This window comes from Rosa rugosa, chromosome 1, assembly GCF_958449725.1.
Source record: "Rosa rugosa chromosome 1, drRosRugo1.1, whole genome shotgun sequence".
NCBI classification, from domain to species: Eukaryota; Viridiplantae; Streptophyta; class Magnoliopsida; order Rosales; family Rosaceae; genus Rosa; species Rosa rugosa.
Window position 1 is genome coordinate 2,623,263 of NC_084820.1, and position 20,850 is coordinate 2,644,112.

A 20,850-nucleotide genomic window follows, 5' to 3' on the forward strand; every position below is an offset into this window, starting at 1 on the left:
ACCAATGAATAAAGTGGTCCCTAAAAATGCCACAGGAAAGATAGTGTGAGATTTATTAATCCTATTGTAGATTGGACGAACCTTTAATTGACTTAAGATTGAAAGAGATATAAAGCAAAGAAATTGAGTGAAAGAGAGGGTTATGAGAATTACTTTCTAAGTTATGTGGAGGAGATTCCATACATATAGCTGTGGGCATTGAATTGTAAGCCTCATGAAGACAATATTTTCAGGCTTAATGTAGACAACCACACGCTTATAATATTACACTGTTGATTAGCATATTAAGCTCAACTTCAGTCCCCTGTATTCTTTTTTGATTTGTCAATTACACGGTGTCCTCAAAGGCTTCCTAGGCCCAGAGACTAATCCGTGCTCGGGGGATCTTGTCAGAACGTTTCATCCCCCCTGGCCACCAAAAATATATTGGGATTTAACTTCAATAAGCGTCGGCGGGATTCGAACCTGGGTGTGGGGGTTCCACACCTGGAGGCTCTTACCAACTCGACCACCTGTGGTGGTTCAGCCCCCTGTATTCTAGTTCTACATATTCCGTGCGCGCCCATTGGAGAAGATCAATATCTTTCCAATAGGATGATCCAACAAGATTGAGGAAATTGACTAACTAGTGAGAATATTATTCATTTGCATTCCTAAAGCTTAATCTTCAATAATGCACTAGCTGACCAATTAAGTTTGTCTTACATTATCCTTTGTGTTTTTTCTTTTTTCTTTTGGGTAATTATGTTCCTACATTATCTTATAAGAGTTATTATTGGCTTACAATGCTCTTCATGGTTTGCTATCGGCATCACCTGCATTTTCCTGGTGCATCCAAACAATATGGCAATATCAAAACGATCATGATGAAGGGATGAGTGGGTACTCAGCGCTTGGATAAGGAAAGCCATGTATAGGATTAGCAAATGTGAAATATAAGATAAAAGAGGCGAAAAACCTCATATCGATAAAGCCTAAGAGCTAAATATGGAGAATGTTTGTAGCCCTTTAAAAGGTCTACATTTTCATATATAATATATCGGGGATTGGGGTAAACAATTCGGAGATTGGGTCAGAGATCATATTTTAATCCTCAGCCTTTACCCTCACCATTACCATCCGCAGATATAAATTGATACTTTCACTGCAAAGCATAGAGATCATATGCACTCCTCATTTCTTCTGAAGTGTACAATCCTTACACATGCTACAAACTAACAAACCCTAGCAAAATCTTGACAATATATTAGGAAAGCAGGCCCAAAAAAAGACATGTGGCCCAACGCTAAACATATAGACAACCCAGTCCAAGAATGGTCAGATTGGGACTGTAGCCAAGGCTTAGTTTTGTTTTTTTTTTGTACGAGCCCAAGCTCAGTTCATCCAGAAAAATGCTAGAGATCACAAATTTTTATGGGTGGTTCTAGACTTCTAGTTAGACCTCTAAATTTGTTATTTGGACCTTCTATATATATATATATATAGATTTTATCCAGAGCGGAGCTCCGCTTTGAAATTAACGTGTGAAGTTCGAGTTTTGGGTCACTTTTCAGTCGCATATCCACATCTCGACCGTTCAGTTTCTAGGTACTAGTGTATAGATCATCTCTGCAAATTTTCAGCCAAATTGATGATCGTTAAGGTATCTAACTCGCTTAAACCAATGGACGGACTGAATCTGTCAACCTGAACCGTACTAGCTTTAAGGCAGTTATCAATGCCTTAACGATCATCATTTTGGCTGAAAATTTGCAGAGATGATCTATACACTAGTACCTAAAAACTGAACGGTCGAGATGTGGATATGCGACCGAAAAGTGACCCAAAACTCGAACTTCACACGTTAATTTCAAAGCGGAGCTCCACTCTGGATGAGATCTGTATATATATATATATATATATATATATATATATATATATATAGCCAAAAGAATAAGAAGACAACACAGAATGCTTAATGCGCCCATGAGTTGTGTCATCCACAATTTTCATTACACCGAACAAAAAAATAAATAAATAAATTTCTATAAAAAAATATATATAAAAAACTTAATTTTTCTAGGTTCTTCTCTGCTTGCGGCATTGTATCATTTTGATAATCAGGCACTGAATTTTAATAAATGAAATCATTGATGTTAAAGATTACTCTTTTATACATAACTCTGCAAAATTTTAGTCATGTTAATAACCATTTTGTTATTTGAAATAGTGAAACATTATAGACAAATAAATAGGGAAAAATTCACCAACAGTGTCTGGACACTTAGGGGATTTTCAGAATGATACCTGAACTTACAAAGTTATCAATGTGATACATGGACTCATTTTTTCGTATCAATGTGATACCTACGGCCAATTTCTGTAACGGCTCCGTGACGGAAATTGGCCGTAGGTATCACATTGATACGAAAAAATGAGTCCAGGTATCACATTGATAACTTTGTAAGTTCAGGTATCATTCTGAAAGTCCCTAAGTGTCCAGACACCGTTGGTGAATTTTTCCCAATTTTACACGTGCGATGCACGTGAGTGTAATACCCCGAAAAATCCAAATTAAATTCCATGGATTTTTAGAAATGATTTCAGGATAGTAGGAGCGAGTACGAAGCTTGGAAAAGTTGTGGAATTAGTTCGAACGATTTTATTTTCGAAATCGAACGTTATTTAGGGGCTCGTGGAAATTGACTTTTGATACGTTCAAAATTTGGGAAAACTTACTTCATGAAAGTTGTAGAGCTCGTCGATACGAGTTCGTGGACATATGGAACGCAATATTCGGAGTTCGTATGAATAAGTTACGAATATTTTAAAAATTGGGATTTTTCTATAAATAGGTGGAAAACCTGAATTTTTCGGAAGGACAAAATTTTCTCAAAATTGCAATTTGGTCCCCCAAACTCTCCGTTCTCTCTCCTCCCTACGCAGCCGACCCGACTGACCCGACCCGGATCCATCTCCGTCCTCCGGCCACGACCCGGCCATCCCTAGCTTCGCCGTGAGCCGCCCAGTCTCCTGGTGCCACCACCTTGCTCCGACGCTGCCCCCAGACCTGGATCGAAGCAACCCAGCCTCCGATCGGTGACCCGGACGGAACTCCACTTTTCCGGCGTCTCCGAGGCCGATCCTTCCCATTTTCGTGATCTTCTCTTCCCCCTGATCATCCCCATGTAAGTCTTTCATCACGATTTTGAGTGTAGAACACTAGATCAAGGTTTGACTTTTTCGACGTCCCTGATTTAATATGAAATCTGATCGGACGCACAGGATTAATCCGACTTCAAAGCTTGATCTAGGACGATCTAGACTGAATCTCGCTTAGCTCCAGGTATGAAAGACGATCAACTCTTCATTTTGAACCAGTTTGTAGTTGGTCACTTTGCCATCGGAGGTGGTTGACCCGGAGTTGACCGCCGCGTTGACCGCCCACTGACCACCGCTTGTGGCGGCGCGTCAGACCATATTTCGAGTTTTCATTATCTAGGCGATGATCTATGCATCCATACGAACGTTTTGATATATAACATGGTCATGTTAGAAAAAGTTGATAAATAGTGGATTTACGTTTTTACGTTACTATTTACGGTTTTTACGTTTTATCTTCGGTTTACGATCTGCGAAGATCAGACCATTGGTTTTGCTTCAAATTTAGATATGTTGATCGTATGACTGTACCGATGACTTTGTGAGGTCACGGGCGAAGATCCGACCGTTGGATCTTCGTATAATTGTAAAGCAGTAATTCGGAAGGCGATACGTGAGAATCTGACCGTCGGATTTTCATATAAATTTATGGAGATATTAGTAAGGGCGATTCAGGAAGATCAGACCGTTGGATCTTCATGATAATTTAGGAGGATGATCCTAAAGGCGATCCGTGAGGATCCGACCGTTGGATCATCATATAATTTCGATCCGACCGTTGGATCATCGTTTAATTTCAATCAGACCGTTGGATCATCGTTTAAGTACGTTTATGAGTTGTTGGCTAAGTTAAGATCATTATTGGATTAGGTGATCGATGGATTGATTTGGTGGACGATTCGGATTGATATATTTGGCTTTTTAGAAGACGCAGCTGGATTAGAGGTGAGTAAACCTCACGTGGTTCATATTACGAACCGAATAAATTTAATTACTTTATTTTTGTCGCAATTGTGTGAAAATATTTGTGGAATAAATATTTGTTTTAAATTATATGGACTTGATCAACTACGGTCCATAGGTAAGTAAAATGATTTTATTATACAAATGAATTTCACGGTTTTTATGCTTGAACTATAGTTGATATTAGTGGTCATCCCTGAGCGGATGATTACGTATATATATATTTACGTGGAATATATATATTGGTTGATGTGTGATTGGTGTGATGAAATGATTGAGAATGGATTGGATATTATTCAAGCTATTAATCTCGCATTTTAATTGTTGAATAATGAAATGTTGATCATGTGGTGTGAAAGCTATTTTATATGCCCACTTGTGATTATGTGGAAATTATTTTAAGAAATAAAGATTTATCTTGAAATAATATGTCTCTTTATGTGGGTGTACATATACATATATACGATCTATAAATCATAAAGATTGTATTCTGTGAATTTGATTATGTCTGAGAAGTACAATTGTGAAGCCGAGTGATTTCTACAACCCCGTGCTTAAATGAATTACTGGTAAATGTGTTTTGGTGTTATGAGGAGTTAGCCTGGGCCCTAGTCCCTACAGATAGTGCACTATTATACTCATAGGAAGGAAGTAGCCGACCTTGGGTATACATACTTTGGAAGTAGCCTTAGTATGCTGCAGCTTACCCGTATTTTGGGTATAGTAGACATACCCTAGTACGTGGATTTGTGATTTGTTACCAGTTAATCCGAAAATTCACTAAAAAGAGAAGTGTGCTTATATTATCCTGATCAAATATCTATCTGTGATATATTGCTAATATGTGAAGGTGTTAGTCAAAAGAGAATCAAGCATGCTTTGCTTTAATGTTATTTCACATATTAATGTTGCAATAGTTGTTGGTTGTGATCAGTCAAATGTTGAGTTTTAAAAGAGAGTATCGAGAATATACTTGCTTTTATGTTTATGTGATTTTTGGAGTTACCTTGTGAGTGTGTTGATTGTTTACTTGAGTTATAATAAATATAATTGAATAAATCAACAGTTCTTTCTTGTTTACTCATACGGGCTGTCAAAAGCTTACCGGGTTTTGTGTTGTTGCAACTCCCGGTACACTATTCAAAATGTGTAGCGGGTAATCCTACAGGTCAGGAGAATCAGGGCAGTGATCGTGCGGTTTAGAGTATTAGTATTAGATTTATAGCATTTGTTTTGTGAGGAGAATTGTGCTCTCTTGAGCTTTATAATTTGTTTTGGTGAGAGTGTACTGTAATAAGTAGCTTGAGGATTTGGTTTATGTAATTATTGAGAGGTGTAATGTGCAGTTGATTTTGAGAAAAAAATTCTGAGATTATAAACAGGGTATTTGAGGTTCATGCTTCGAATATGAATTACTTAAATTCAGAATTCGGGGTGTGACAGTGAGTCACTTAATGAAGACAAAATGACCGATTTACCCTCAAATTATTTCTTTCTTTTCTTTTCTTTTTTTCTTTATTCTTCTTTCTTTCTTCTTCTTCTTTTCTGGTTTCTTCTTCCCCTGATTTGAATCATCAAGATTCAAATCATCTTGCTCGTCCGATTCCCACCGCCGATCGCTGATCAAACACCGCCGCTGCGTCTCAATCCACCTTCATGCACCACAGATGTTTCTGGTTCCTCCAACTTCAAATCCTATAGCAAATTGAAATTGTGCATTGAGGCTTCACCGCTCACTCCGAGTTCATCCCCGCCGCCGCCCCCAATGACTTGACCACCACCACTCTCGTTCTCTCCTCCGACCCCCTTTTATACACCATTGATCAGAAACTCAGACTCCGCCAGCCTTCCACTCTCAAATCACAGCTCCAATCCCACCCCTCCATCCTCTCCTTCGTTCCTGACATGCAACACCACCTCCACACCATCCTCACCTGCAACTTCATCGGTTTAGCCGAAAACTTCGGCCTCTAGCCCAACTTCGATCAGAGGCAATTTTAGGCAGACAAAGATTAATAACTTCGGCCTCCACACCATCCTCACCTGCAGAAAATTCGAGCTGTTCTTATTCACCAGCTTCGCCACTCCGCTGCTACCCACCATTATGCCTCGCCGATTAGTAGACAAAGAACTCGGAGCCTCCACCATCGAGAAATTGAGGCTCACGTTCTGCGTGTCCTGCGCGGCGGATATCGGCCTCGTCGGAGAAAATGTTGTATGAACATAAATTTAGTTTGGGTTCCACGGTGGCAACTAGTCAAGCTCGTTGATTGCGGCCTTGGCTTTCTTGATTAGCCAATCGAAGACCTTGCTAGGCTGGTCGTATCCAAGCCGGTCCTGCATATCGTAGAATTGAATGGCGGTGTGGGCGACGAGCCGGAAGCTGCGGTCCCTGGGGCCTTTGGTGGTGCAAACCTTTCTGTGGCTGTCCTTCCGGTCTGTGGCCCTTAGAATGTGGCATTGAGCCTCCACGATTTTGCTAGCGGTGGAGGAAGAAGCAGTCCTTATCCCCAAACCCAATCGAGAAGCAGCGGAGGACGACGTTGTTGTGCGGTGGTGGAGGTTGTTGTGGTCAAGTCATTGGCGACGGCGCAGGGATGAACTCGGAGTGAGTGGTGAAGCCTCAATGCACAATTTCAATTTGCTATAGGATTTGAAGTTGGGGGAACTAGAAACATCTGTGGTGCATGAAGGTGGATTGAGACGTAGCGGTGGTGTTTGATCGGCGATCGGCGGTAGGAATCGGACGAGCAAGATGATTTGAATCTTGATGATTCAAATCAGGGGAAGAAGAAACCAGAAAAGAAGAAGAAGAAAGAAAGAAGAATAAAGAAAAAAAGAAAAGAAAAGAAAGAAAGAATTTGAGGGTAAATCGGTCATTTTGTCTTCATTAAGTGACTCACGTGCATCGCACGTGTAAAATTGGGAAAAATTCACCAACGGTGTCTGGACACTTAGGGACTTTCAGAATGATACCTGAACTTACAAAGATATCAATGTGATACCTGGACTCATTTTTTCGTATCAATGTGATACCTATGGCCAATTTCCGTCACGGAGCCGTTACGGAAATTGGTCATAGGTACGATGTTGATACGAAAAAATGAGTCCAGGTATCACATTGATAACTTTGTAAGTTCAGGTATCATTCTGAAAGTCCCCTAAGTGTCCAGACACCGTTGGTGAATTTTTCCCAAATAAATAACACACCGGATGAAATTGAAATGTTAAAGATGAGTAATCAAATGGCTAATTGATTCTTAATTCGACTCAAATTTTGCAGGAATCATAATTAAAAATGAGATCTATGAGATAGGTGGTAATGATTGTCAAGATTTAGTGTTTGAGCGAGAGTGTTTGCAACCAAAAACAGTATTAGAGAAACCCTAGTAATATGCACAAATTCAGTGTTCGAGCCATATCCATACAAACTTTGCATGAACATGCGGCTTTACCACTACACCTAAATTGCTGTAGTCTTAGAACGCGCTTGAATATAATAAATGTTTTTAGGGACAATGATAAAAGATGTCATTTTAAAGTACCTTATGATAATCCAGTCACCACAAATGTCCTCATGATAATTAAGGTCACCTATTAACAACTTGCCACTAAAGTTAAGTTTAATTATCAAAGCTGCCACTGGCAGCTCTCTCTCTCTCTCTCTCTCTCTCTCTCTCTCTCTCTCTCTCTCTCTCTCTCTCTCTCTCTCTCTCTCTCTCTCTCTCTCTCTCTTCCCTTGCCGTTACCCAAGCCCGTCTGAATCCATTCGGACTCGACCCTTACCAAAATCTCCCTCTCTCTCTCTCTCCCTCCCATGGCGTCCAGTACGTCCGGTCCCTTACTACGTCGTTTCTGCGTTCTTCGCCGGAGCGGGAGCTTTGAATCGGCTCTGTGGATTTGGAGAGATTTGGTAGAGGCGGCGCGTATTTCCGGGAGTTGCTTCGGGAGTTCCTCAGGTCCAGTTTCGTTTTTGAGCTTTTCGAGATCTAGCGTGAATTTGATGGAGTTTGAGGAATCAATTGCATGAGGAGCTTTTTTTTTTTTCGCGTCGGCCGCTACGGCGGAGATTCGTCTTCTTCTTCATCAAAGCCACATGTATCTCTCTAACTGCATCCCTGATTTTTCCACCAAAAAAGCTGTAGGCTATAGCTTTAATCATCATTTCTTATTGATATTGTTGATAACTTGATAATTGACCAGCAGTGTAGTATGAGATGACAAACTTGCTGATGAATTGCTCAGTTTAATGGATTTATACGAGTTTGTTTGGAGTTATAGGTAGACAAAGGAAAATTATGTGTGTGGTATTGGCCTGCATATGGAGATCGAGGCCTTGTTACTTGTTCTTTATATATGTTTGTATGTAAGCTTGTATGTTTCCGTGGGTATTATCATGTTCTTTATATATGACGAATTCAGGTACCTGATTTGGAGCTGTATGAGAACAGAGACGAGACTGCGAAAAGCGAACAGGTTCTTGGCTGCATTGGTCAGGTAGTTGATCTCTATCTGTGTCGCTATTATTGAGCAAAATCAGTTATAAGGCACTGGTTTAGTTTGATTAGATTGAGAATGCCTGAGAATTTGGTATTGTATATTTGAAGTATTGCAATATTTGTGTTGGATGCAGTTTTATGTGGTGAAAGTAATGTTGATACTGAGCTATTTTTGCATTGGAGCAAGAAGTACAGTTTGCTCCATAACCTTAGCAGTGTTACTGACATTTTCCTGATGGTAATGGTTTAAATCAGGTGATGTTGGTGTGTGGGAGTTTCTTATTATTGGTAGCATATTGTTGAATGACTTGATTCCTCTAGGTTGTCTTGAACTTTCAAGTTGTTTGGAATCAAGGAAACTGATGGTGCAGCTGCAATGTTCTCTCAACATGCTCGAACGAGATACTGGGTATGTTTCACCATTGATATCTTTTCTCTGACTGATATCTACTGAACCAGATAATTGATGCCTTTGCCAAATACAAGTCATTTATAGTAAAAAAAAAGTTACCAAATCCAATGGTTTGTACTTTGTAGCTAGTGCATTGGTACGTATCTAATAGTATACAGACCCATATAGATCCATATTCTGCTTTTGATTAAGACATGTTTATGCATGAAGGGGACATTTCTAATTTTTATGTGCTACCTGCTCTAGTTATAAGGCATGCAAGACTCTTGACAACTTTTACCAGTTTATATGTTTGATTAGTTTGTACTAATATATAAATAATAGTGTTGGGCTTGGTGGGTTTTACTAGTTTTACATGTAAAACAAAAAAGGAAAATTATGGTTCTTCCATGTAGCATTTGAATTTGTTGTTAATAATATGAAGTTCTGTTTCTTCGTCTATCTGCTTATTTGATTTCGAATTTGATGTTTTGAACATCATTTGCACTATCCATGCTTGAAATTTTGGATAGTCTAACTAGCATAGCAGCAAGTTTGGTTCACTTTGTAGCAATTTGTTTGGTTAATTTGTTCTTATCATAATTATAGTTTTAGTTTTCTGGTAATGTTAATTAGTTGGATGTGGATGGTTTCTCTGCTGCAGGAATCAATTACATAAGCATTTAGGTGACACTGGACATGCTTCACTGAAGAGGTGAAGAACTAATGATGGAACCTTGCTGAATATTGGATTGATGCGAGTAAACTATGAACCATGCTTCAACAGATTATCTGCCCTAATATGCTACATGAGATGACACCGGCCTTGTCTTGCTTCGCATGTATCAGTACCCAATCTCGTTTGTCTAGTTACACCCCATTCACGACATAGAAAATGTCTGCTGAAGATGAATGCATAATAATTTGTTGAAGATGAATTTGTAATATATAATCTGATAGTACTTGTAGCCTTACTTCTTATTTTTCTAATCGAACTAATTTGATAGGCAAGTATTTGATATTGAGGAAAAAATAAAAATGAGAAATGAATTCGGCATAGACCAAGTTACTGGCCAGGTCACTGGTCATGTCCAATGTTAATTACAAGTTAGTGGCCAAGTCATTGTCAATCACATGTCACATGTCAAGTCACTGTTATATCCATATTACTGACAGTTACTTGGTGGTGACATGGTCAGTTACTTAGTTAGTGACATGTGATTAACAGTGACTTGGCTATTAACTTGTGACTTGGCTACTGACAGTTACTTGGTTAGTGACATGTGATTAACAGTGACTTGGCTATTAACTTGTGACTTAATTACAAGTTAGTGGCCAAGTCATTGTCAATCACATGTCACATGTCAAGTCACTGTTATATCCATATTACTGACAGTTACTTGGTGGTGACATGGTCAGTTACTTAGTTAGTGACATGTGATTAACAGTGACTTGGCTATTAACTTGTGACTTGGCTACTGACAGTTACTTGGTTAGTGACATGTGATTAACAGTGACTTGGCTATTAACTTGTGACTTGGCTACTGACAGTTACTTGGTTAGTGACATGTAATGTTACTTAGTTAGTGACATGTGATTAACAGTGACTTGGCTATTAACTTGTGACTTGGCTACTGACAGTTACTTGGTCAGTGACATGTAATGTGACATGGTCAGTTACTTAGTTAGTGACATGTGATTAACAGTGACTTGGCTATTAACTTGTGACTTGGCTATTGACAGTTACTTGGTTAGTGACATGGTCAGTGACATGTGATAGTGACTTGGCTATTAACTTGTGACTTGGCTACTGACAGTTACTTGGTTAGTGACATGGTCAGTTATTTAGTTAGTGACATGTGATTAACAGTGACTTGGCTATTAACTTGTGACTTGGCTACTGACAGTTACTTGGTCAGTGACATGTAATATGACATGTGATTAACAGTGACTTGGCTATTAACTTGTGACTTGGCTACTGACAGTTACTTGGTTAGTGACATGGTCAGTTATTTAGTTAGTGACATGTGATTAACAGTGACTTGGCTATTAACTTGTGACTTGGCTACTGACAGTTACTTGGTTAGTGACATGGTCAGTGACATGTAATGTGACATATTACATGTCACTGTTATATCCATATTATTGGCTAGTCTACATTTTTATTTCACTGATCATGTCATTGTTGTACACATGACACTGACAAAGTTATCAGATATCGTCAAATTTTTCCAATATATAACCACTTTATTTGAAAAACAATTAGATGGAAATACATTACATTTGCAAAGAAAATACATGACATAGTTTCTGAAACTCATTAACTAAATTGCTGGAGACAAAATTCAGGCTATATGATTACAGTAAACCTATTATATAATGTCTTAACTTCAACAAAGGAAATTACTGCGTCATGGAAGGCCAATTAAAAAGCCTATTAGGTGTAAAAGTATTAAGTAACCGACAACTTCAAAGAATCCGAGAGACCACTTCAATTCTTGTGAGCTGGTGAATGTGATCTGCTACGGCATTTTGTCGAATATGTATGCGACTATTATATAAACTTTCTTCCTTTGGGACAAACGGAGACTCGGAAAAAGTAGGGCCTGTAGACCAAAAGATTGGGTGCTTACTGATAACCCGAGTGAAACTGCAAATGTGACTAGACAAGTCGCAAGCCTTTTGGTAGGAAATGCCCCCAATGTCATCATATGCAACAAGGTAAAATCCCAAGTTCATATCATCATAAATTCCCTGCAAACAGAGACAATTGACAAGGATTAAATTGAGTCACACTTGATATCTCTTCTAAATCCACCATCGGGTAATAAGAAATCAAGAAAAGGAAGCAAGAATACAACAAAATCAATCAGTTAACCCTAGAGCTGCTATCTCAAAGTTAGCCGATTATGTTCCTAAATATGATTGATCCAACAATGCCCATTAGTTTGAAAATTCTACTAAACCAATTCAAAGAATGATAAGCATCAACAATAATTCTTCCCAGCACTAAAAAACAACGGCTTCATGTAGACAGACTTCCCTCATAACAAAAAACATAATTTTCAATTGAGCCACACTTCAAAACACTTTTAGGCCTGGCATGTATGTTCTAGTACCTAGTTTTGACAACGCCTAATATATGCTAAAGATGTGAAACAATCCATAATTTTGACAAGCCTATAAAGGAAAGAGATACTGCAACGTACTAATAAACCCCCTTGCATATAATTATCAAGAAAAGAAGTTGAACAATATATCAGCATCTCACACCAGACTTGAACCACCACAAACACATCATGTTAGGTTTGAAAATGAGCTAAATAAATGACATAGCTGGCAGCATCAAATACGACCTTTCCATTCCCTCTATGGTTACACAGTTTTGAAGCCACAATCTCAGAAAGTAACTAGCTTGGAGATTATGAGGCACAACATGCCAATACAAAGAAATTTGTTGATGAATTATAACAAAAATCTCATCCACAAGGGAAGCAAGACCATACAATTTTCATGCGTTACAGCTAAGATTCAATCATCTTAACACATATAACAGGGAAATCAATCATCCTAAGATTCAATTAAACAATAATTAAATGAATTAATCTAATGACTCAATTAAGTAGCTAACGAATTCAAATTTCTGATCCAAAACACAACAATTCAGGATCGCGAAACCAGATCAAACAAGTTGAATCAAAATGGAGAGAGAAGTGAGCTTACCTTGATATCATCGTCGACGGAGGAGATCTCCTTGGTGGCCTTCTGGCTGAACCAGTAGGACCTCGCCTTGTTCATAATCTGATCCCTGCAATTTCAATCCTTCGATTCTCACCAAGGGCGACGTGTTTCGGCTTGATCACGGCGGAAGACGAAGAAGAAGAAAAAGTGACGTGATCAAGGCGAAGAGCGATGGTGCCAGAGATCGAGAAAAAGAGAACAAAGCTCTGGATTGAAGATCCAAAACTGAGATTTCAGATCTTCGTAGAGAGACCAAGCTCAATTGGAAGCTGGCGGCGGAGAGAGAAACTCGAACAGAGAATCTCCGATCAAATCGAATCAAGCTTTCTGATCAAAAGAGAGAGAAAATTAGATATCTAAAATTTTGAATGAAAAGTTATAAACGGGGTATTGCCTTTAAGGGCATACTTGGAATCAAAAAAATTAAAAATTGACATTTTTTAACATCACCTCATTATTTATAAGGACTATATTAATATTACTAACAATTTGTTATGGACCTTTTTATCAAGTGGGAAACTAGGTGATTTTTTTATCATTTCATACTCTAATATGACATTTTGCATCATTTCCCTATGTTTTTAAGCACTTAATTAAATTAATCTGGTTGTTTTGTCTGAAAATAAACGTCGATTTTCCTTTGTTATGAATCCTCCCTTACATTAGGCAAAGAAAGCATCACGTGGATCTCAAGCATTGATTTGATGTTGCTTGTTTAATTGTTAAATTGTTTTATTTACATGCATACGCAACTCGATCATTCTTAATTAATTGCTTGTTTTCTTCTTTTTTAATTTGACTTGATCAAACAAACAATACACACAGAGAGTATATATATATATACCTTGATCGATAAGAAGGATCGTTCATGTTACATCTTAGGCTTTTAATTGTTTTCCCAATGTGTAAACTATACACAATATGATATATATTTGACCATCGTGGGAATGAGGTACATATCATATGTATGGATGAAATAATCGTGGCACTCATTTTCAGTGCAATACAAATATACAAGATGTCAAGGAATACTATGAAGTGACTTTAATATCTTCAACCGCGAAAGTAAATGTTGCTCAATCAAAAATGAAAAAGAAATGTCCAGTTCCATTTAGTCTAATGACGTAAGTCTCTTAATTGTGAGTGTGAGGTCTTGAGCTCGACTCACAATAGGCTAGTTGCTATATATGAGTTGTTGATTTGATAAAAAAAATGAAAGAAAAAAAAAAAAACAAAGACCTATACCTATCTTATTTCTTCTTAGTTCAATGAACAAGTAGTGTAGTGGCAGTGACATGTCTACTTCAACAATTATATTTCAAAAATGAAAAATAGTATTTTATAATATTGAAACTCTATAGAGTGATTAGATTACTTAATAGTATTGGGAACACCACAAACAGTAACTAATTTAATGACTCATACTTTAGAGTACTAAAGAAAATTTTCGCTCAAGACTCTTCTTTGTTATTCGAAAAAGCTAAAAGAAAACATTTGTAGACTGGTCACTCATAAAAAAGGCCCAACCCATTACAATTACAATATATCACATAAACCATTATCAAGAACAAGTTAGAGCATATTTGTATAAACATGTGATTTTTAGTAACATCCTCTAATTAAAAGTTTAATTTTTTATTTTATTTTATTTTATCGGGTATGAGGCAGCAAGGCACATCGGATACGTTTGCGAGTTAGTAACACACTCATAGAGTCAGTACTCGAATCGAGGTCTACGAAAGTATCACAGCAAAGTCAGACTAATTCCTCGTCACAGGCGCCCAAACCCGAAAATCACTCAGACCCACCGACGACTTTTTTTCCGTTGAGAATAACTATTTTCCCATATATCACGTGGCAAAGTGGTATATCGCACAAAAGTTTTCTTCCACTTTGTTTTGTTATCCAACTTTTTTCGTTTCATCAACACTTTTTCCCTCTTGTGTTGTTCTATTTAGACCTCCTTATTTACTCTTTAGACCTCTCTATATTTTTTAAAATTTTAAAATCCTAATTTATCCTTATCATTGAAAAGAAAAAAAAAAAAAAAACTCTCAAAGTTCCCAATCCAGCAAGATCTCGACGGCGATCTCTCCTCTATCGCTCTTAACATCGCTATCAAAACAAATTACAATATATAGATAGATGAGTGGTGGCGAAAATTGAAGGTATTTCAAATCGAAGGCATGATTCTTGTTCAGAATTACTTTGCTTAGATAGAAACATATCAAATACTTCCAATAGGGTTATGTTTGTGATGTTAAGATAATGAGAAAATGATGGGTCATAACCAAATGCTGACAAAAACAAATCAAATCATGATTAAAGCAAGTGAATGTATAGATAATGAGAACCTTCATAACCAAACGCCAGTTAAACCCAGCAGCCCAGTGTGGTTCATAACCAAGTGATCTTCAATCTTGATCTTCTGCTTAAAATTTACCCATTGACATCTTCAGGAATTCACCATCATTATTGAATATAACGTGAAATTAGAGACGGTGTTGGAGATTGGGATGGGGTCATCGGTGGAAATTAGCGGTGTGAAGTGGGGAAGAGGAGGTGTAGAGAGAAAAAATATTAGGGTTTAGGTATAACAAATTCAAGACATTCTGAACTTCAAGCCTTCTCAAGTGGGAGTGATTTCTATATACTTTCTAAGATGTTTCTAGTTGATATATGTATCACAATTGAGTGTTGGCAGATTAGACTAGATAAATGATTTTGCCTTAGAGAGTGAAATTCACCCTATCTTGCGATTAACGCATAATAACTTTATAATTTTCTAATCCAACCATTCATGTTGTATAACGTAATATAAAGATTAGCTCTGTAAAAAATCAATCAAATTGAAGACCTTTTAGTTATTTATTTCTATGAAATACATGGACGGTTCATCATAGTAGTAGTAAGTGTTGTTAGAACCATCCATTTGTTTGATTCAATTAGATAATTAAACGATTTCTGATTCGATTGATTTTCTACAGAGATGATCTTTAAAAGATAATTTAAGATATAGACCGTTGAATTATAAATTTATTAAGTAAAAATATGTTAATCGACAACGGAGGTGAATATGCTCATTCACTCTAGGGGTGAACCTAAGAATTGTTCTTTGTAAGTGGAAGGTAGTGACTCGTGAGCTCGACCCACAATAGACTAGTTATTGTATTTGATCCAGAAAAAAAAATTCCCTAACAAAAAAAAAAGAAAAATATTTATTGTGATCGGAATAACAAATAGAAAATTTGTATAAAGACTAAAAGATAGACCCGTCATGTCAGCTACATCTTTCACGAAACAAAGGAGACATTTCAGCGGTTAAATTTGGAGTCTTCTCTCTCTTTCCATCTTGAGCTGCAGAAGCCTCGTCGGAGCCAAGAGACCTTCAGATTAGCTCAAGCCGGCTTCTGGAGGTCCCCAATCGCACGTGCCTTGCTTTTCCTGCGACCGGAATATTCGCATTTCCTGGTAAGTACGGTGGCCTATTCTGTTAACCTCTTCAATCGCCGATTCGGTTTTCGAATCCTCCATCCTTCGATTGAGAAATTTAGATTTGCTTTGGCTGTGTTGATTTTTATAGCTTCGTTTTCACAGTGAAATTGAAGCCTTTTGTGTTGGCGTTGCAGGAGTTTTGAGTTTCGGAGAATCGGAGAGTTTGATCGGCGGGAAATGAGCTTAGGGAGACGATGATGAAGCAGAAGGTGACAAGAAATGTAGGCAAGTATGAGGTTGGGCGAACGATCGGCGAAGGAACCTTCGCCAAGGTTAAGTTCGCCAGGAACGCCGAGACCGGCGAGAGTGTTGCCGTGAAGGTTATGGCCAAAAGCACCATTCTCAAGCACAGAATGGTTGATCAGGTACTCGCTTCCATTATCTTCCTCCAAATTTAATGTGTATCGAAATTCGAGTTGGTTTAAGTTGAGATACAATCCTAGATGTTTATAGGTTTGATTATGGATTTGGCTAATTGTGTTTTCAGATTAAAAGAGAGATATCCATAATGAAGATTGTCAGGCATCCGAATATAGTGAGGTTGCATGAGGTAAGCTTTGGATTTCGTAACATTTTGAGGCTGCTGGAGTGTATGTTCTTGTCGCATTACAGCTGAAATGACTCTTTTCGCTTTTCAAATACTAGGTTTTGGCTGGCCGGACAAAGATATATATAATTCTTGAGTTTGTAACCGGAGGAGAATTGTTTGACAAAATTGTAAGGTTTCTTCTTAGCTGCTTGAAACAGTGATTTTGGACCATCATTTATAGCTAATTCACTACTGACTGAAACTCGTAACACTTGTTTTGACTTGTAGGTTCATCAAGGAAGGCTTCGGGAAAATGAATCAAGGAAATACTTTCAGCAGCTTATAGATGCAGTGTCTCATTGTCACAGTAAGGGTGTGTACCACAGAGACCTGAAGGTGAAAATCAACATTCAGACATTCAGTTTGACACTAATTTTCGGCTTCGTTCTGTAAATTTCCGAAACTGGTCTAGTACTGATTAGTTCTTTGTTTTTCTTGTGATTTGCATTTACAGCCTGAAAACCTTCTCCTTGATTCTTATGGAAATTTGAAAGTTTCTGATTTTGGACTAAGTGCATTGCCCCAGCAAGTAAGCTTTATCTAATTCTGTTTTTATTCAATAGCGTACGAGGAGTTACTTTAATGAAAGATGCTTTTCTATACTTTATCCTTTCTCAATCTCTCATTGGCATTCTTGTTTTGCCTATATCCTGAGCAGGGGGTCGGTCTTCTTCACACAACATGTGGAACCCCAAACTATGTCGCCCCTGAGGTAAATCTTTTACACACTTTGATGTTGCATTTACCACAAAAATTGATGAGGAAATGATGTCACTTAGATTATATCCAAAAACAATAATTATAGAAATCAGGTGGAAGAGAGGAATTGAAGTCAGGGGAGGCTAGGAAATTGGTGAAGAGATTGTCTGAATACCCTGTCCCCTGTCCTAAGTAGTTGGAGGGTAGGAAGGGGAGAATGTTCTTTGGAGGTCTTGCTCATTGTGTATCTAGGTTGCTTCTTCTCTATTGTTCTTCACCAAATTATGGTTACTGGGACATGTATATCAAGTTTCCTGTTACATTCATGTTATCATGATAGGTTATGCAGCATCCATCTTTGACTTTCTAGAGTTTCTTTGTTGTCTCACAAGTTGTATGTGTTCCCTAACATTAAGGCCCTTCACCTTTAAAGACAAAGCTTGTCATTGCTTCCCTTTAAAAGGGAGCATGTGAATGTGTGAGAATTGAAGGGGGAAAGGAAAAGAGAAAACAATACCTTATGCTGATTATGTTATGTCTCATTGGCAAACAGGTGCTGGGCAATCAAGGTTATGATGGTGCAGCTGCTGATGTTTGGTCGTGTGGGGTCATCCTCTTTGTTTTAATGGCTGGATACCTCCCATTTCATGAGACAAACCTTGCTACCTTATATGAAAAGGTGTGCTAAATTTACTGGATTTAGTAAGAATTCCTTGCAAGCACAGAAATTTGGGATTGCACATTGCAAATGTCCATGCCTAGCACAATCATTTTCTTCGTTATTACTTTGTGCACACATAAGTATCTCGCAAGGGAACTCCTCTTTTTTTCCTTTTGAGTCGTCTTGTATAGACTCCAAATCACATCTATGCATCTATCATCCATTAGAGAATCTTCCCACCCCACATCACTCCTACAATTTTTGCTGTATAGACTGTTATCATTAGAGTTTAAAATAGTTTCTAATGCTTCTTCTGGCTCGTTTGTAGATTAATGCAGCACAGTTCTCCTGCCCGTTTTGGTTCTCTCCAGGGGCAAATTCATTAATACATAAGATACTTGATCCCAATCCTAAAACTGTGAGTATTTTATTTCACCATATGCGATTTGAGTATTTTTTGTGCCAATTGATGGAAAGGTTTATACGAATAATCTCACATCATATATATCATCATGATTATTCAAAATTTAGCCAACTTAATTATAATGTCGATTGTGAAAGAAAAAAGACCAAAGAAAACCATATCTGCATAATGGAGTTAGGATTAAGGTTCCCCTTTGCTTTCTTGACTGGTTCTTGTGCTAATGCAGCGTATTCGGATTGAAGGAATCAGAAAGGATCCTTGGTTTAGAAAACATTATGCGCCTGTTGAATATAGGGAAGATGAGGAAGTCAGTTTAGATGATGTTCGTGCAGTCTTTGAGGACATTGAGGTTGGTTGGCCGTTTCTTTTGTGCTACTCCATTTTCGTTGAGAAACTTTCTGATGCAAGTTACAGAATTTTGTGTTTTATACCAATATGAAAGACAGATAATCCATCACCAACACACAAAAAGATTATGATGGTACAGACTACGTAATCTGGTCAAAACAAAGTTACTAAACTAATAAAATGGGAGGGTCTTAGTGACTTTTCATTTGGCATGAAATGCATCCATTTGATTGCTAACAAAGGAAGTTTGTGTCAACTGTTGGTATTTCACAGGATCAATATGCAGAAGAAAGGACAGATAATAAAGACGGCGGTCCTTTATTAATGAATGCATTTGAGATGATTACCCTCTCCCAAGGGCTAAATTTATCTGCTTTGTTCGACAGGAGACAGGTATAGTTGTATACTTTACTCCCTTCTGCATATATTTCCAGAAAGACCCTTGTCAAATATTTCTTCATAGTTCCACAAGTATTTATGGGACTAACCATTACTTATTACTTTGGTTGAAAGTTTGAATTATCACCTTTTGCTTCTTTGTATTTTTAACCTTTTATACAAAAGTGTTGCTACTCTGTTAGAAGTACGAAGAAGTGTTTCTTTGTATTCCTGCAAATTGATTGGATCTCTCTATTTCTGGTTGTCACCATTGCTCACAGTCTACTAAAAGCTCTTTATAAGGGTTGATTCCCAAAATTATGCTAGAAATGTGATGAGGACTAGTATAATGTTGCAAAATCGATCAGTACTGGAATTCTCTCTCTCTCTCTAAAGTTTCTCTTCTCCTGCAGGATTGTATAAAACGACAAACTCGTTTTGTCTCCCGCAAACCAGCTAAAGTTATAATTTCAAATGTAGAAGCTGTTGCAGAATCAATGGGTCTCAAGGTCCATACACGGAATTTCAAGGTTTGTTTTGTAATTTTACTTCTTAGTTTATTTGATCTTCCCAAGTCTTATACCTTGACTAATGATCTTGATTGAGGTTGTAGTATAACTTGTTGAACTACCTTGTTGTGTACTGGAATTCTGGAAGCCAATATGTATTGCATATGATGCTACCTGAAAGTCATTTAGCTTTTTTTTTTTTTTTTTTTTTCCTTCAACTTTTATAAGACATGTTCTAATGTAGTTTTCAAATCTTGCACCACAGACAAGACTTGAAGGTATATCTGCAAATAAGGCTGGGCAATTTGCAGTTGTCCTCGAGGTAATTAAGCTTTATCTGCATGATATTTCAAGTATCTTTCCAGAGGATGCCTTGAATACAGTACACCACTATTTAATATGGTTGTTATCTTTCTTATATAGATCTTCGAAGTTGCACCATCCCTTTTTATGGTGGATGTTCGAAAGGCCGCTGGTGAAACTCTTGAATATCACAAGGTTAGATTTCCTACTGGATTATTCAGATTCATGCACTCAAATATTCTTATATTGTCCCCCCCCCCCCCCCCCCGAAAACAAAAACAAAAAAATACACTATTTAAATTACATGCCTGCGGTTCTCTTTTTGCAGTTTTACAAAAATTTCTGTGCCAAGTTAGATGAGATTATATGGAAACCGAAAGAGGGCACGGCCAGTTCCAATTTACTTAGAACGATGACTTGCTGACCCATAATTCCTTGGGTGTGACGCAAATCCACAAGCAGGCCAACATAGGGAGGCAATTCCCCCCCCTCAAAAAGTCATATACTAGCTAGTGTGCCCTAAATCTACTATTTTTTTTTAAAGTTTTGGTCCGCCAAGAATGTTGTAGTAAACTTCTGTGAAGACTCGTTACCTTGTATTTAGTATGCGGAAGTTCTTCCCAAAATGTATCGTCGCGAAGATTGTTCGTTTAATTCAACAATATAGTTATAGCTTTCACCACCCCACGAATTCTTCACTGCAATTTCA

At 37.7% G+C, this 20,850-nt stretch overlaps 2 protein-coding genes and 1 long non-coding RNA gene across 4 annotated transcripts; 2 read left to right on the top strand and 1 right to left on the bottom strand.

Annotated features, from left to right (window-relative positions):
- Positions 1-8,494: 8,494 nt before the first annotated feature.
- LOC133710250 (uncharacterized) lies at positions 8,495-9,904 on the top strand. Its single transcript, XR_009846574.1, has 3 exons — positions 8,495-8,601; positions 8,738-9,012; positions 9,659-9,904. It is a non-coding gene; the product is annotated as an uncharacterized LOC133710250 (long non-coding RNA).
- A 1,314-nt stretch (positions 9,905-11,218) lies between these two features.
- On the bottom strand, positions 11,219-13,078 carry LOC133710232 (F-box protein At3g12350-like). The gene is made up of 2 exons (XM_062136252.1): positions 12,718-13,078; positions 11,219-11,748 (listed from the first exon to the last, which is right to left on the bottom strand). The coding sequence occupies exons 1-2, from the start codon at positions 12,790-12,792 to the stop codon at positions 11,464-11,466; spliced, it is 360 nt and encodes a 119-aa protein (XP_061992236.1). The 5' UTR covers positions 12,793-13,078; the 3' UTR covers positions 11,219-11,463.
- A 2,933-nt stretch (positions 13,079-16,011) lies between these two features.
- On the top strand, positions 16,012-20,826 carry LOC133710217 (CBL-interacting serine/threonine-protein kinase 24-like). Of its 2 annotated transcripts, none has more exons than XM_062136240.1 (15): positions 16,012-16,206; positions 16,333-16,595; positions 16,718-16,780; positions 16,876-16,947; positions 17,048-17,155; positions 17,274-17,348; positions 17,478-17,531; positions 18,072-18,197; positions 18,508-18,597; positions 18,830-18,952; positions 19,225-19,344; positions 19,743-19,859; positions 20,104-20,160; positions 20,262-20,336; positions 20,470-20,826. In XM_062136240.1, exons 2-15 carry the CDS (start codon positions 16,425-16,427, stop codon positions 20,563-20,565), a joined length of 1,347 nt encoding a protein of 448 aa, XP_061992224.1. In that variant the 5' UTR covers positions 16,012-16,206; positions 16,333-16,424; the 3' UTR covers positions 20,566-20,826. The 2 variants fall into 2 exon arrangements, with proteins under 2 accessions (XP_061992224.1, XP_061992217.1); XM_062136233.1 differs by having other exon boundaries at positions 16,013-16,206; positions 16,365-16,595.
- The last annotated feature ends 24 nt before the right edge of the window (positions 20,827-20,850 follow it).

Coding starts and splice junctions, on each gene's coding strand:
- LOC133710232 (XM_062136252.1), bottom strand. CDS start 12,792: ATGAACAAGGCGAGGTCCTACTGGTTCAGCCAGAAGGCCACCAAGGAG. Junction 11,749..12,717: donor CCGTCGACGATGATATCAAG/GTAAGCTCACTT, acceptor CTCTGTTTGCAG/GGAATTTATGATGATATGAA.
- LOC133710217 (XM_062136240.1), top strand. CDS start 16,425: ATGATGAAGCAGAAGGTGACAAGAAATGTAGGCAAGTATGAGGTTGGG. Junction 16,596..16,717: donor AGCACAGAATGGTTGATCAG/GTACTCGCTTCC, acceptor TTGTGTTTTCAG/ATTAAAAGAGAGATATCCAT. Junction 18,198..18,507: donor TTGCTACCTTATATGAAAAG/GTGTGCTAAATT, acceptor GCTCGTTTGTAG/ATTAATGCAGCACAGTTCTC.